General features: G+C 34.2%; 1 protein-coding gene across 1 annotated transcript; it reads left to right on the forward strand.

Moving 5' to 3' along the window:
• Positions 1–16,182, forward strand: Minar2 (membrane integral NOTCH2 associated receptor 2). The gene is made up of 3 exons (XM_076855918.1): positions 1–177; positions 12,133–12,360; positions 16,003–16,182. The coding sequence occupies exons 1-3, from the start codon at positions 1–3 to the stop codon at positions 16,180–16,182; spliced, it is 585 nt and encodes a 194-aa protein (XP_076712033.1).
• The last annotated feature ends 1,073 nt before the right edge of the window (positions 16,183–17,255 follow it).

Below are 17,255 nucleotides of genomic sequence, written 5' to 3' on the forward strand. Positions count from 1 at the left end.
ATGAAGGGAGACATGGATCTTTCTGTTTTGCCCAATAACAACCATCCTGACAAATTCCTGCAGCTTGACGTGAAGTCTTTAATGAGGAGCCCAGCCCTTCTGCAGGCTAGCCTCGCGAGATTTCCGGGTGGGCATTATCCTGCTGCACAACACTGGCAAAACCTTGTCTACTCACAGGTAAGATCTGGGGGCATATAAATCTGGGGGGCTTGTTTCTTTCTCGTTATTTGACATTTCATTATTTGTGAAAAAGAAGGTTATAGGAAACAGAGTGCAAGGCAGTGTTCTCTCTTCCAACCTTTCTCTAATGTCTTTATAAAATGTGTGAATTCTCCCACCCATTCATTCTCCTCCAATCACTAGCTATTCTGCTTGTCTGCGTTTTAGATTTTGTATAGACCTCATTTTACTCCTTCCCTTAATAATTTTTAAACCAACTGTTATATTTGCAAATAAGGTTGTTAGGGAAATCGACCCTCCTCTCTTTGCCTTCTGGTGTAGCCTTAGTATAAAGGTTCTGAAGCTTATAATGCAGGGGTTTTCAAGCCTCAGAGGCAGCTGGGGCTAGCTTCTGCCTCAGACTAGATCCCTTCATTTACATGGAGAGCACTCAGCACAACAATGGAAACCTACTGAGAAGAAGGGAAACACGCAGGAATTCTCCATCTTGGATAGGCGCACGTCTGTTTCAGATACACTTATTTTCCACAGGTGTCCATGTAGACATGACATACCAATCAAACCTTCAAACTTAATGCAGATCTTATTTATCTTGTTCTTTGTTTGACTCTTTATTCTTTTTGCTGACCAAAAGAGAAGATTATTCTTCTTTATAGCTTTATAGCTATGATGAATTCCATGTGCTGTAAAAATTATAAAGGCCCTGAATGTTGCACAGCTAATGAAACAGGAATAATCTTTGTTTTAAGAAGTAAAGGCTAATGGGGTTAAGGGTTAGGCAATTTAGAAACAGGAAGAAGCATTTCATTTTAGAACAGATGTGACTGACCTACAAACCCCTGCAAGTCATTAAATCCTTTGGAGTGGTTCAAATTCCCTGAACAGAAATTTGTTTTCTTTCAAGAACAGTTGCAGCTCTTGAGTCTTGGTGTAAAGTGACTCCTTTGTGGTATGTTTGTGGGCTCCTAGGGACATTTATCATGAGATCATTCAAAATCAAGCACAGTCAAATGATTATGTAAGTGTTTCCTCCACCTATAAGGGTTCTAATTTATTTCCATTGTAAGGCAGCTGATTATGACAACAGACTTTTTAAAATTTTTTGCATCTATTCTTTTATACTCCTCAAACCCTTTTCACTTTCTACACACCCATTTTGTTTTGTGTTTTGTTCAAAGTTAAATAGAATAAAATACCTCCTTTATCTTTTTTATTGTTTATATCATAGAATAAAATGATTCAAAATTATTTCAGAAGATCTGTACCCCCCCCATTCTATGAAGTTTAGATTGAGAAAATATAACCAACAATTCTTTTGAGGTTGAAGCACATTGATGTAAAAATCTTTGGTTTGATACCAGAGTTGCCCTATTTCCTTCATTTGGAAGATCACAGATGAAAACTATTGATATTGTTCCTAAACCTGAAGGAAATACAAATTTTTAAAAGACACATTCTCCTTTAGGCCCTGTTGAGTCCAAATAGCTATTGAAGGAAAAACCAAGGAGGTGAACTTCTGCTTCATGTGTCTCTTTATATATGTTATTGGTTAATTGTAAACTTCAAATAAACATGCTTTAGTTATCCTTTTACCCTAAAAAGAAATGGTAAAAGACTTGTTAAAGGGCTATTACCATTGGAATACTGCCTGGAGTGGGAATAAGTGGTAGTGAAACAAACACAAATTTGGGTATGGTAATATGAAGTGAAGCAGTGAATCTAATTGTTGCTGGTCAGTTTTGCCATACCTACCTCAATACCCAAAATACTGGATTTAAAGATCCATCATATTCCTAAATCCTTTGATGATCTTAAAATCCAGTATCCATATATTTGTTGGATTAAAAAATAAATCTCAAAGAACTGGGCATATGAAAGTCTTAAATAGTTGGAATGACACTTGAAAGAAGACCCTGAATATGCCTGGTGTATTGAGGTATTAGGCCCAGAAAGTGACCCCTGCCAGTTTTAAAATCCTCACCATGGTGGGAAGTCATTAAGCCAATGAGAAGAACTGGAATAGAGAATTAGAAACTTGATTTCCTGTCTCAAATCCACAGTAAGCCAGTATGATGATCCATAATCAGTCCAGGCCTCAGTTTTTTCATTTGCAAAATGAGCACAAGATTTACTTAAAGTGTTTCCTTAAAATTGAGGGTAAATAAAAGGTAAAATAATTGAGAAGCAGTTTTCCGTAAGAGTGGAAGAAATTTTAATAGAAGTGTGCATGTATATATTCTTATTTACCTATATCCCAAAATGTATATTGAAGTTATCCTTTCATTAGAATTTAGAACACAGCAGATAAATATAGTACCACTTCCATTATTTTATAGATAGTTTGGTTGGAGATGTTTGTGTGTGTGAGTGGGTAAGGAATGTACTCAGTATATCTGTCAAGCTGTGTGGCTGACCCCCAAAATAATTTGATAATCACAAGAAAGCCTCACAAATGTCAGTGGTGTCAACTAATTTTTTTGGGAAATATATTGCTTAGGGGCAGGGTATCTGGGATGCATGGAACATAAAAGGACTTAACCTACAAACTTGCCATCAAATAGGTGTTAATTCAGTGGTTAAAACAGAAACCATGAAGATCTCAAATATCAAGTTGAATTCTGAAATATATATACTGGATTTATGTCAGTGACTTAATTTCTAATTTTTTTTTTTTTATTTTACAATTCACTTTCAGAGGAAATTTCCTAAGCCATTTTTTACATGCACCAACACCATATTATATAACATGAAGAACTAAGCACTGTTCTCAGGCAAGTCAGTAACCAGTGACGTTATCAGTTTCTGTCTAGGCATATATTCAGGTCTCCCATGTTTTCAAGGAAAACAAATATTATTTGATTTCACTACTATACTCTTTCTAAATACATTCACTAGAGAAGTAAAAAAAAAAAAAAAAAAAAAAGCTTTACAATAAATTTCACATCAATGCAATGAAAAATGTTTTCTAAAGTCTAATATATCTGGTTGTTAAAATGATTTGGGGCATGTATCTGATTAAAGCACTCAGAATTGTATTCCAAATATTTCTGCCAACTCTATAAAATGAGGTTTAAAAAAAAAAGGAAAAACTTGCTTAAAATATTTTAAGTAATAAAATGTGTTTTTTTTCAGGTATTGTGATAGGCCTCTTAATTTTTTATTTTTTTTCTTCTGATTAGCAGTTGGACTTCCAAATCTTTTCAGACTAATCTCTTTGTTATATCTTTTCCTGCCTTCTGTCACATCAGTTTCAGAACCTAGGAACATTCCAGACTAAACCTGTGAGCTGAAGCCAAAGGCCAAGGGTGAGATACTTCTCTTCCTTAATCTCTAGGTGATGTCATTTACGAGGTTCATCTCATAATATCACCATTCTTCACTCTGTTTCAGTCCTATAGCTCTCTTTTTTTCATTAAATTCTAATGTCTTTCCTTTTTCTCTCACACCCTCTCTCTCCATATTTGTTTTATTTTATTTTTTTTCTTGGTAGTTGCTGAACACATATGTTATGATTTCACTAAGAATGTCTCTATTCTTAGTCTCCTGTTTACTATTTTGAAACAGCCCTGCACATACAAAAGTGTTCAATTTTAAGCTTTTTTTAGGGAGATGGTTATGGGAATTTGTAGGTATGCATATTGCCATCTATAATTATATCAAAAAGCATCATCAAGTTGCTCATAGTTTTACCTGTATGTACCGGTAAGAACATGATTTATTGAGTTATACTCAATTTATGTAGCTCAAAGAATCCCCAACACAGTTACAAAATTGGCCTTGGATGGTCTGAATTCAGCAGCAACAAACCACATTTTTCCTCTCTGCTGCTCTTAAACTAGACCTGAATGTCTTACTCTAAAGACTACATTGAAGACACCATGCATGTGACAATACTATATTCAGGACTCCAGAACCCTGGTTACCTGTAGTAGAAGTCAGGAGATAACGTTCTAGAGAGGACTGGGTGGGGCCACCAAGGATCTATATGCTTTGTCTAAGATTTTAAATTTTATCCTGAAAATTTGAAGAAGTAAGTGAAAATTTCTAAACAAGAAAATCACCGGATTAAATCTGTGTTTCATAAAGATAAGCATTCAAGCAATTTGAAAAACAGAATTACTTTGGTTCCTGGAGAGCAGATATTCATTTGTCTACAAACCCATGCATGAAGTACAAACAAAATGCCTTGCTGGAATTGTGATTATTATTAGGATTACATTGTATATATAGATCAAAATGGGGAAATTGGATATCTTCAGGATCTTGATTCTCTCAATCCACAAACATATCTTTTTATTTATTCTATTATTCACATGGCTTTCAACTATATCATATAATTTTCCACATAAAAATTTTCTATATAGTTCATTAGATTATATACAAATAGTAGAGTACTTATTATTCTTGAGAGTAGTCCTTTTAACATCATATTTTACAGTAATTATCCATGTATGCTCTTTATTGTTATAAATTAATTTTGAAGACAGGAAATGTGGTAAAGTCCTTATTTTATTTTGCATGTTAATATTCCTGTGTATCATGGTGTCATTTGCTGCTTTGTTTCACTATTTATAAACATATGTCTTTTGTTTCTTTATTTTAATCTTATTGCTTTGCTTTGAGCTTTCACTGCAACATTATAGTGATATGATTACTGACATCCTTGTATTAGTTCAAAAACTTAAATAAGCCAGGTACAGGGGTGCACACCTGTAATCCCAGCAATTTGGGAGGCTGAGGCAAGAGGATGAAGAGTTTAAAGCCAGCCTTAGTAACCTTAGCAAGTCAGCAAGACTCTGTCTCTAAATAAAATACAAAAATGTCTATTGCATAGTTATTAAGTGCCCTGGGGTTCATTCCTGGTATCAAACAACACCACAACAATAAATAAATAAATAAATACATACATACATACTTCCGATATTTCACCATTAAGTAAACTGTGTCCTGGACATTTTTGGCCCATTCTTTTAATGAGCTTAAGATAATTCTTCACTCTTCCTAATTTGCTAAGAGAATTCTCTGTAAATATGTTTGAATATTTTCCAAATAGTTTTTGTAACTATTGCAAAACTCTAAATTTTTCCTGTTAATGTATGAATTTCATTAATATTGTACTATTTTACCATATTCCTGGTAAAATACCCTTCTCTATAAATCTGACTATCCTGGTATGTGTCATTGGTATGTATTGTAGCATTTTGTGCAGAAGTATTTTATTTATAGTTTTTGCATTTATTTTCAGATAAGAAAATTGGCTTAGAGTTTTCTTTTTTTAACTGCCCCTATCACAACTTTATGCCAACCTGATAAAGTGAGCTAGAGAGTATTCTTGTTTTCCTATTTTGGGGATGAATTTAAGAAGGATAGTAGTTATTTGTTTTGAGAAACTGGTTTTGGTACTTGACTGCAAATCTTTTTGTTCTGATGTTATTAAGTTTGTGTGGGGTGGGTGGGGTAGATTTTAAATTATTAATTCAAATTTATATTATCACTCGCTTATTAGTATTTTCTGTTTTCTCAATTAAGATGGGTAAGTTAAGGACTGGGGATGTGGCTCAAGCGGTAGCGCGCTCACCTGGCATGCACAGGGCGCTGCGTTTGATCCTCAGCACCACATAAAAATAAAATAAAGATGTTGTGTCCACTGAAAATTAAAAAAATAAATATTAAAACTCTCTCTCTCTTTCTCTCTCTCTCTTTAAAAAAAAGATGGGTAAGTTAATATTACATAAGAAATTACCTAATCACATGTAAGTTTTTAAAGCTTCTGAGATTACTTAGTGACTTGGGAGACTGAGGCAGAAGGATTTAAGTTTGAGACTAGCCTTGACAAATTAGAAAGACACTGTCTCAAAATAAAAATTAAAAACCAAAAAGGTCTGGGGACATAGGTTAGTAGTAAATCCCCTGGGTTCAATCCCCAGTACCATTAAAAAAAAAAAAAAAAAAAGGTAGTTAAGATTATTTTCTCTCTCTCTTTTGTTTTTTGTTTTGTTTTGTTTTTTTAGATTTTTTTATTGTTACTATTATTTGTATTTGTTTTGTACGTTCTGGGAATGAAACCCAGGACCTCAAGCATACTAGGCAAGCACTCTATCCCTGAATATATCTGCAGGCAGGCCCTTATTGTTTGTCTATCTCCACTGTTTCTTCTCATGTTCCCTTTATGTCTCTAATTCAGTGTCATTTGTGTCAGTATTGATTTTCCTGATCAGAATCGCTAAAGATTCTTTTAATTTATTGGCCTTTTCAAAAAAAAAAAAATTGTTATGAACATTGTTCATTCTCTCCATTGTATAACTGGAGTTATTCTATTTTATTTATTTTATTTCTGCTTCATGTTTTTTATTTTGACTGATTTCTTAGACTTACTCTGGGTTTTGTTTGGAAGACTTTAAATGGATGCTTATTAACCTATTCATTTTTCCATTTTTCTTTTATAAAATATAAAAGAATATATACCCATAATATTCCCTCAAAATACTATTTCAGCTCCATACAACAATTTTGCAATGGACCATTTTTCACTTTCATTCCTTTCTTAAATTTTAAAATTTCAATTATTGTAACTTTAAAATGCATTTTTAAATGTCTACAAAATTTTGTATTTAAAATTACCTTCTTGAAGATTTCCAAATTTATAACTAAATTGTTAGGGTCAAAGGGGTCAATATAATATTGAGTCTCTATGATTTCTTTTAGAGTCTAACATACTATCAAGTTTTTTGAAATATTTCAGTGTATATTTAAAAATGAAATATTTTCAGTTTTTTAATAGACAAATACATATATGCCACTCTATCAAACCTGTTCATTTATTGTGTAAATCATCTTTAATAATTGTTTTGTATGCTTGATAAAAATTTCATATATAAAAATAATCATAATTCAGGTTGTGCTTTATAAAAGTTATTTTATTAGATACATATAAATTTAGAGTTATTATAGTTTACTGGTGATGTCTACTTTTATTCATTTTCTTGCAATTTTGTATCTAACAAAGTAGATTTTGTCTGAAATGATATTATATATTATCATAATAACATTATTATAAATATTATATAATTATATATTATATTTCACATATAATAATACAACACATATAGTATGATGTGACTTATATAGAAGGTCCCTTTGCTCATATAATCTATATGTGTGTGTATGTATATATCATATATATAAGATTTTATATATATATATATAAAATCTTATATATATGTTAATGATTAGGCTAAATTATACTGTGGAAACAAATATATATATATAAATTCTTACTGAATTACCATAGTAAGATGTATCTCTCATTCATACTAGGTATGATGAAGGTGGTAAAGGTGTCCCAAGAGGCTCATTTCCAAGTAGAATTGAAGCTTTCCTTCTTGAAGCTCTATAGTATTGGAATCTCTAGTAGGCTTGTTGATAGGAAAGGGAAAAGATGAACCCCACATCTTGCTTGGGATTTTACAGGTCATGTCAGAGTTTTATTAGTCACATATCATAATCCAACTGCATATATTCTTGAGAAAATGTGTTTACTGATATTGTAGTTAGGGTCTACCATTATCTTATCCTGTTAAATATGTAGACCATGTATTTATATATAATAATAAATAAGATTCCTTATATATATCTTACATATATATTTATCACCTTTTATGTAAATATGTATATGAATACAGTATCATCATTTTCTACATTGAGAACCTTCACCTCCCTTCAGAAGTACCAATCTCAAGGTAAACCAGTCACTATACCTAACAGATGTCCCTTCTATAAACTTACAGTGGTAGAAATAGGATTACTAGAGTAATTTCTTTTTTTCTCAACAGGAATAATGAGAGACATAGTTTCTTCTCTAATTTCATATCTTTCTTTCTTTTTTTTGGTACTGGGGATTGAAGTCGAGGCACTCAACCACTAAGCCACATCCCCAGCATTATTTTGTATTTTTTATTTAGAGACAGGTTCTCACTGGGTTTCTAAGGGTGCCACCATGCCTGGCCGTTTCTTGTATTCTGCCAGTGCTTTGAATCTTGTAATAATGTATATAAATGCTCTGACTACTTACATGTCTCTCTCCTAAAGTTTTTGATTATTACCTGACCACAGGTAATAATTATACCAATGTTTTTCACTGTATAATATGAATAAACATCATTCCATTTTCCAGTGTCACTTTCGTCCCATTCCACTTCTTGACTGCTAAGCTAATGCCATACAGTTGTGGAATATCAAGCTCTCACTTCACTGTATCACTGAGGGTAGGCTATTCTACCATGTGATGAAAGATAAACCACATTTAGGAGAAACTGGAAGATCAGAAGATGGTTTTTGCAGAATACCATGACCCAGAATATCAGATTGTTTCATTTTATGTTTCTGCCATCTCAGAACCATTGCCTACAAAGTCATCAAAAAAGAAACAGAGAAATAAGAGCAGAAGGAGGAGGAGGAATAGGAGGAAGTGAAGAAAGGAAGCCCAGAATCTTGTGGGAGATTTCAGGCACCATCTTGGGAGTGTTCTGTATTGATTTTTTTCTACATGTCATTGGCCCCATTGTATCTTCAGGACAATCCTATGTTCTCAGGAAAGGGAAACAAAATTGGTGAGCTTTTAGCTAGTCACCCCCACACCCAGCTCTCACTGTTTATATTTTCCTAGTATATATTTTACAGTCTTTCACACTCATACTTTCTGAGTCCTTATATTTTAGGTATTTATTTTGTAAATATTACATTATTTAACTTATTTTTAAAAAATCTGATCTGATAACCTCTGTCACTTAACTAGGAAACTTAGTCTGTTCATTTTAAATATGATTATTTTCTTGATATATTTCATATATATTCTTTGTTTCATTTTTTTAGTCTGCTTAAAGATTGATCAACTTACCTTTATATTTTCTAGTGTTCCATTGATTTAAAAGTTATATATTCTTTTTCTATTTTTAGTGATATCTCTATGCTCTCACTGAAATTATTTCCTCATATACCCTAATCAAAATATATGTCTTAAACTTATCACTATCCAGTATTTTTGCTTCTTATTTTAAAACTTACAGATTAGCAAATATTATTTCTTCCATTTTGCAATAAATTTATCAATTTTCTCTCTTTTACTTTTCTCAGAATTCCTTCTTGCATCTTAATGTTTACTTCTATTACCAAATTTCCTCTTCCTGAACTACATTTTTTAGAGGTTTTTCCTTTAATGGCCTCTTGCTTTCTGTTTTATGAATGCATATGTCTTTCTATCTCAGTCTCTTTATTAAATGACATTTTACTTGCATATTAAAGGTATAATAATTAGCTATATAAAGAACAAATGAACAAAGTAATGGTTTGATCCAGAAAAGTCTAGATAAAGTTTTTAAGTGTCTCTTTCCTTAAGTGTTTTAAAGTCTAATGTACTTCAGAATCTATCTGATTAAAACAATGGAATTGCTCTTGAATTTTCCTCGGGTAAACATATTCTATCTAAAATGTCAAACAAAGTGGAAGGTTAGAGTTGGATTTATACTTTTTTTTTACTGCTATTTAAAAATATTCAAATACAAGTGAATCTCAATGATGACGAGTATTCTTTAAATCTTGCCATATATTTGTTTTGTTTTGTTTTGGTAGTTCTAGAGATTGAACCCAGGGCCTCACACATGCTGGACAGGTGCTCTGCAACTGAACTACATCCCCACCACAGTTACACGCATGCACACATACACACCCTTTTTAAAAATTTTATTTTGAGACAGGGTCTTAAAGTTGCCCAAGCTGGCCTAGTGCTTGCAATCCTTCAGCCTCAGCCTCCCAAGTCACTGGGATTATAGGCATGTACCACCACACCCAGCCTCCATCAGATTCTTAATAAAGTTAAGTTACAGTTTCCCTTGACATGTCTTTCAAACGTAAAGTTGACATTCAGAGCAAAACTAAATGACACCTTAATCTAAGATAAAACTAAAAACTTTGAAGATATATAGTCCAGAAATAGGACTTGAATGTTCTTTTAGAATGTAAATGTGTATCTCAGATTATTATGCTATATTTTATATATTAGTTTTTCTAAGTCTATAGACATTCTTATAGTGTGTGTAATTTTTTTTCATGAGTCCCCAAATTTATTTTCTTCATTATAGAGCTTTCTTATTTAGGAAGCAAGTAACAGTTCAGCAGGCAAGTAACCTAACAAAGCCAATTTGTCAGTGTCAGAAGAATTATCCCTCTTCAGGAATGATCAAAGATGTCTAGACTTGAAGGGAAAAAAATGAGTCAGAATTATGTTAAGCTCAAACAATCTAAATTTCTTATCAAATTGTTCTTTGCTCAATTCTGAAACATTACTTATGAAGCCATCCATTTTTAAGATAAATGCAAGTCAAAGGTTTATTATTTTATTGCACACTGTGGTGTAAAAGAATATAAATTGACTTTGAGCAGACCAAGAGTCTATTAGAGTCAGAAAGAATCTCCAAGTTGATCTCTAAGTATGTGAAAAATGCATGGATTAAGAGAGGGAAAACTCAACACCAAGGAGAATGTGAATGGTTTATCTAAATGACTTCTTTTCTTTTGTTACCAGCCATTTCAGAATGAAATTATGTATAATACTAGCTTACAACTTTAGCATATATATATATATATATATATATATATATATATATATATTCATTCATTCAATGGGTATTTAAATATATTAAATATAAGTTTATTAAATACATGGATATATATATATATATATATCCATGTATTCCAACATGTATCCCAATAGATGCTGAGGACATTAGTATATTGATCATCACAAATATGACTGAGAGGAGATAAATCCTGTTGAATTCTCTCTGTTTATGAAGGTTTCAAAATGGGAAATACATTTATTGAAATGGTATTGTCAATTAAGGAAGTGGGTTTAAGCTATCTGAAAATGAACTCATGTGAGATTTCTTTCCCTTTGTGCTCCATAGTAAATACAGCCTTATTCTATGGCTTTTCTGTTTGATCTCAATTTCTATTTAGATAATGAATAAATTTTAATTTAAAAACTTTCTGCCTTCACGACATCTTTGTCATTCTGAAGGGGGAAATATCGCATCAATGTAAAACTCTGAAAGATAAGACAGACACAGAAAGGCAGGCATTGTATGATCACACTTATATAAATGACAAAATGAGTCCACATTAACCTCTGCTGTTAGCATTTGGGATGACTGGACCCAGCAAGGGGTAGAGCTGGGAAATGAGTAGGAAATGTGCCACTGACATCCAGCTCCTTGCTCTGGATGTGAAACTGGATTTATTGGGTTTATGAACATTTATTGAGATACACATTTATCATATGTGTACTTCTCTAAATCCACATTGTGCTTCATTGAAAATGTTTTTTCTCAAGATCTGAAAGTTAGTATGTGAGCCATCTAGCAGACGGCTGGTCTGTAGACACATAGAAGAGTACAATGATAAGTTGGACCAGTCCTCAAAGCTGTCTGAAATAGGAGCCAAGAGAGCATTTTTAAATCCAAAGCATATCTATTAAATGTCTTTTAATCTTGAATTTGCTGGATTAATACAACGGTGTTAAATATTAATTTTATCAGTCATGGAATGCAAAATAGAGTGATGCATAATGTCACTAGATCAAAATTCAAGTAAGCTGGGAAAATTGGCTTTGTTCAGAATTCTACCAGATGAATTAATGAACAGTATTCTATCTCTGTAGTTATAAAATAGCCTTTAAATGAATATTAACTCAGAACAAGATCACATGTAAGGAAAAAATTCAATTAATGGTAAGATTCTAAGTCAAAGTAGGTACCACAGCCCTTTCTCATTCATTGGCCTAATCTCTTAGGTTTCTAGGCAGAATCAGCAAATTTTCAGGTCCAGTTATCTTAATTGCACTTTCTACCATCAGGAGGCCATTTATTAGAGAAGTCTTGTCTCTTTGTCTCTTAACAGAGAGAAAAGAAGAATATTGCTGCTCAGCGAACTAAGAGATCCAGCAGGGAGGGCTCTGTCACTCCTGATAGCCCTCCACCATCCATGTCCTCAGTCATGAAGAATAATCCACTCTATGGGGACTTAAGTATGGAGGAAGCTATGGAAGAAAGAAAAAAGAACCCTTCATGGACCATTGAGGAATATGATAAACGTTCTCTGCACACAAACCTCTCGGGACATCTGAAGGTATTTAAGACTAAGAAACACCTTCTTCATTTGATGAGGGGATCAATTAAATAACCCTAAAAGAAAGTGTTAGTGAGATGGCAGGCACTCTTTACTAGACATAGAATCTCCATGTTTCAGATTATTTGGGCCTCTGACTTTGCTTTCTCCCTCTTAGTCAAAATCTGTGTTTATTTGTTTTGAGTTTTACACTTTCAGTCATTACTGGCATCTATATAATGTAGAGAGGGAAAAAAATAATGTGGCATTGAACAAAGATTTTTCTGCGAAGATAAAATGTTTTTGAAAATTAATTGGTAAGATTATCTGTTTTCCCCTCGTTGGTAACCATTTCGTTCATGAATTTTTAAGAATTTATTTCCCATCCTGTATTTATTTAAAAATATTTAAGTGCTTTGTTTTAGATACTGGGCAAGGGAGTTTTTAACAGAGATCATTTCATTTCAAGCTCACCCCATGATTTAAGATTTACATTTTGGTCATTTTCCTGTGTCTCAGTAACAAAACAAAACAAAAACATTTCAACACAGCAAAAGTATGCAATGAACTCATTCACCCAGTTTAAACCCAACTTAAGTTTTTCTTTCTTTTCTTTTTTTTTTCTCCTCTGATGTCACCCACAAACAGAAGACCTAGAAATACCTGAAAAGCAGAGAGGGTGGCCCTCTGTTTTCTGAAAGGACTGGATTCCTAACCAGCCTTGGCTTGTCTTCATCTGCCTTGGGCCAATAAAGCCTGACATTTTCCAAGTACCTTTTTGAAAAAATGTGTATCTCTTCCAAGCCTTATACCTGAAGTACCAGAGGCCTTCATTTATTTATTTATTTTCCTTTGAAGGGGACAGTACGTATCCCCTTTAAGTTCTTCCCACATTTAAAAATCTCGACTAAGCACTCCTTGATATACTTTCTGTCCAGAATCTTTGATGTTTCATAAATTACATTATTGAATCTATCTCTTCCTTACAGTAGACCCTTTCCAAGTCATTTCCAAAGCAGATTCTCCCCTACATGTACATGTCTTTTCCTTTTCTTCTTTAAATCTTGGGTTTCTTAATAGGAGGTTTAAGGTCAGGACTTCTAATCTACTGTTAGAAAAAAAAAAATGTATTTATTTCCAAATTTCCAAACATTTCTTGACCACATGCTTTTGTTTTTGTCTATTATTTATGTTCATGAGAATGAAATGTAGAGATCAATTTTATGTTCTTGCTCTCAAAAAATTTATTTAACTGAGCAAATTAACAAACACTAACTGTAGAACAAGGCACAGCAAGATGACCGCAATCACAGTTAGAAGTGCTGGGAAGATTTGGTAGGGGATAAAAATCAGCCCTAATAATAAAAAAAAGACTTCATGACAAAGTTCATTTTTGTTGAGCTTGAAGAATTAAAAAAAAAAATGGGGATAGTTTGCATAAGTGGGGAGGCTCTTCTTGCTGGAGCAGCAAGAACAAAGGCAGAAATACAGGAAAGTGAGAGAATGTGTGGAAGTCCAGTTTTGCAAGAGCCACAGTCTATGTAATAGAATGGTGGGGAGATAGACTAAGAAATAAAGAAAAAAAATGTTTGAGGGTAGGAGAGATCAGGGATGGGGAACGTCGATGGATGGTTACCTGGTTGCAGCTGGGCAGGAGACGGAAGCTGGGGTGGGCTGTTATTCACAGAAGGTGGATGACTGCAGATGACAGTTCAGTAGTGTGAATTTCAGAAAGCCAGAAGAAAGATACTTATCAATTTCAATTATGAAGAAATATATATATATATTGGAGGAGATAGATGTGTTGAACCTGTTTTAAACATTATAATGTTTAATGTATCACTTAAACAACTTTAATTTTTAAAAGTTTCAATGTTAATCTAAGGAAATGGAAGATGATTGGCAATGAAGACTAATTTTCATAAGTTGAACAAGTATGTGAATTATGTTTGGAAAGATCAAACATAAATATAAATGACACATTGTTTTGCTGAAAACAACAATCTGTGCCACACCCTACCAGTCTTCTATGTGTACACGCACATACTCTCCTTCCTCAGGCCTGTTCACGGACCTCATGACACTATTCTACAGCACTAATTTCCTGAGGGAAGCTTCTGGAAGCCATGGCTTCTGTTTATATTAAAATTCTTCCTCTACTTCCATAATTTAACTTCTTTAATTATCACTCTACCCTCATCTCATATTTAGCAAACAGAGCCCCTAACATATTTTCTGAAACTCTGACACCATTTATGGGTGGTTAAGGTACCTGAAGCCAGAAGCAGAATTTAAGAAAGGATAGTCTCCATGATGAAAGCTTTTAATGGGCAACAGAGGCATGAAACTTGGCACAATGTAGACCTCTGATTAGGACTCAAATAAGATGAAAGATAAGAGTAAGGTAGACAAATATTTTTATATATCAATATCCTTAGGTATGGGTCCTCCAAATTTTATTGTAGTATTTGAGCATTTCTAAGACTAAGAAGTTCAAACTCATACCACTGTGATGGAAGAGCTATAATGCCACTTCCAGATGTACCCCAGCTACATGCATGCATGCACATTCCTCTCCTAGCCATGCACACAGAAGTCTGAAGCTAGTTCAGTGAACCCTGAGATTGACAGCTGTGGAAGCCGGTGGTACTACACTCCAACTGACTTTATGTCCACTAAGACTGGAAAGGCAGGGAGAGGGTGGGCAGCTTGCTTCCTGCCCTTGCAAGCATCCAGGAGAGCAATAATGAGGCCCGGAGTGACTTTGTGAAAGTAGCAATTCAGCATTCACTGTAAATTTGTTGCATGCCTACTAGGTGTCAGGCATGGACACTGAATCGGTAGCACTAAAACAGCAGAGGATAAGAAGAAATGTGATTTTTCAAATGTATGGACAATAGAGTTTGCAGGTGATTTACTAGATGTAGGAGAGCAGGTTTACTTGAAAATGACTCTCTGGGAATGAAAGGAACATGAAGTCAGTGAAACAGAAACACAGAGAACAGGAACCCACGTGAGAAAGGAAATACTGGGTCTTTTCTTTAGAAAGTCAAATGGTTGTGAAGCTTCTGCAGAGCAGACAAGCTGAAGCCCTCTACAAGGGAGACCAACAGGTTGAAAATCACAGAATGGACTCCTGACACTTAATCTTATTCTCTCTCCATGGAAATCAGCTTGTGTATTTACTGAACAAGCTCACCAAATATGCTTATCCCTGCCATGCAAACAAAATCAAACCCCTAAGGTTCACCTAAAGCAAGGAATTTTAATTCTATATCAACTTACTAACCTGATTTATACACACTATTTATAAGGTATAAAAAATACTAAATTGGCTAAAAGATGACAGAAACACTTTTTTTTTTTTTTTCTGAACCTCCAATGTCAGCAATTTAATAAGAAATAGTTCAGGTTCCCTAATGAATTCTGATGCAGACCTATAAATTAGCTGCAGGATCCCTGGTCAGCCAGGAGACTGTAGAGGGCTTCTTTAACATTCAGGTAAGTCAAGCCTCTCTTCCTCGAGCTGTGTCACCTAAGCCTCACCCAGGACAACCTTAATATGAACCTTCAGGATCTCTGACAGTGTCTTGTTGTGCAATTTCAAGCTGTAACACTGATTGATCACTGATTGATGATATTCTCTATGTAATTTTCTTTTAGGAAAATCCCAATGACCTACGATTTTGGTTGGGAGATATGTACACGCCGGGTTTTGACACCTTATTGAAAAAAAAAAAGAAGCGTGAAAAGCGATCAAAATTATGTCGCATGGGTCTAATCTTACTCCTCGTTACTTCCATCTTGGTTACCATAGTGACTATCAGCTCTCTTTTCACCTAAAGAAATTGCCACAGAGTCCCTTTGAATGTCTTAAAAAGCTTTCTAAACATTTGCAGGAAAACATGTTCATGCCGTATGAATGTATTGTTGACTGTGCAATTCAGTGTAATCATCCTGTAGAATGTGAACATTGTGACATGCTGGCTTCTCTGCTTTCTTCTGTGAAACCTGTGTACAAATTCCAGCCTGTGCTTTGTCCCTAGGGAAGCAGGGATTCTGAGGCTCAGACCACAGAAAAGTCACTGTAGGGCAAACAAAATTAATCATTTCAAGAAAGAGTAAAAGAGCATGGGTTGTCAGCAGGTTTGTCTCAATACTTGAGTCATTATCATCTTGTTTTTTAAAATACGAGTCACCCCTCTCCACCCCATTCTCCTGTAGGCACAAAGGAAGTATGAGCCAATCGTTTTTAAAACAAGGTGGAGGGAGTGGGGGAGATTTTGTTCAAACCTATTCTTGTTTTCCCAGTAATCATTTATAATGACCCTATTTCATGTTACCATTTTAGCAAGACTAAACTTGAACAGGTCTGAGTTATTTAGTTAATTACATTTAGATCTAATTGTGTTTATTACTAGATCCAAATGGGCTAGTGTGACCCCTGGTGGCAGTCAGTGAGTGTATGTTTCCAGGCATGGCCTAGGTTGAAGGGGCCCTAGAAAAGCAGGAGAACTGCCAAAAGAAGAGGCTTTGAATCCTAACTGTGCCGTTTACTAACTGTTGAGCCTTGAGAAAGATATTCTCTGGGAGAATGGGTAACACCATCTCCATAACAGAGCTGCCCTAAAGACTAAATAAGAAATGCAAGTAAGAAGGACTCCTGGCTCCTAGTACCTAGTTGCTTAGTTAAAGGTATGGTCATTACTGATTTGTGCTAGCTAAGTGGCAGCCCCAGTTCACCTTCTATTGCCTGCAGATACTTGGAGACAGGTTCAGGAATCAACTACTTGAGTCACCTTGCTCCCTTCATCCTGCAACACCCTTCTCTAAGTCCCTCATCCTACTCCTTTCTCCAAACAACCCATCCTAATGCTTTCTTGTGTATAAAACAAAAGAAGGAATTTTTCCCTTCC

This window comes from Callospermophilus lateralis, chromosome 5 (genome assembly GCF_048772815.1).
Source record: "Callospermophilus lateralis isolate mCalLat2 chromosome 5, mCalLat2.hap1, whole genome shotgun sequence".
Lineage (NCBI taxonomy): Eukaryota > Metazoa > Chordata > Mammalia > Rodentia > Sciuridae > Callospermophilus > Callospermophilus lateralis.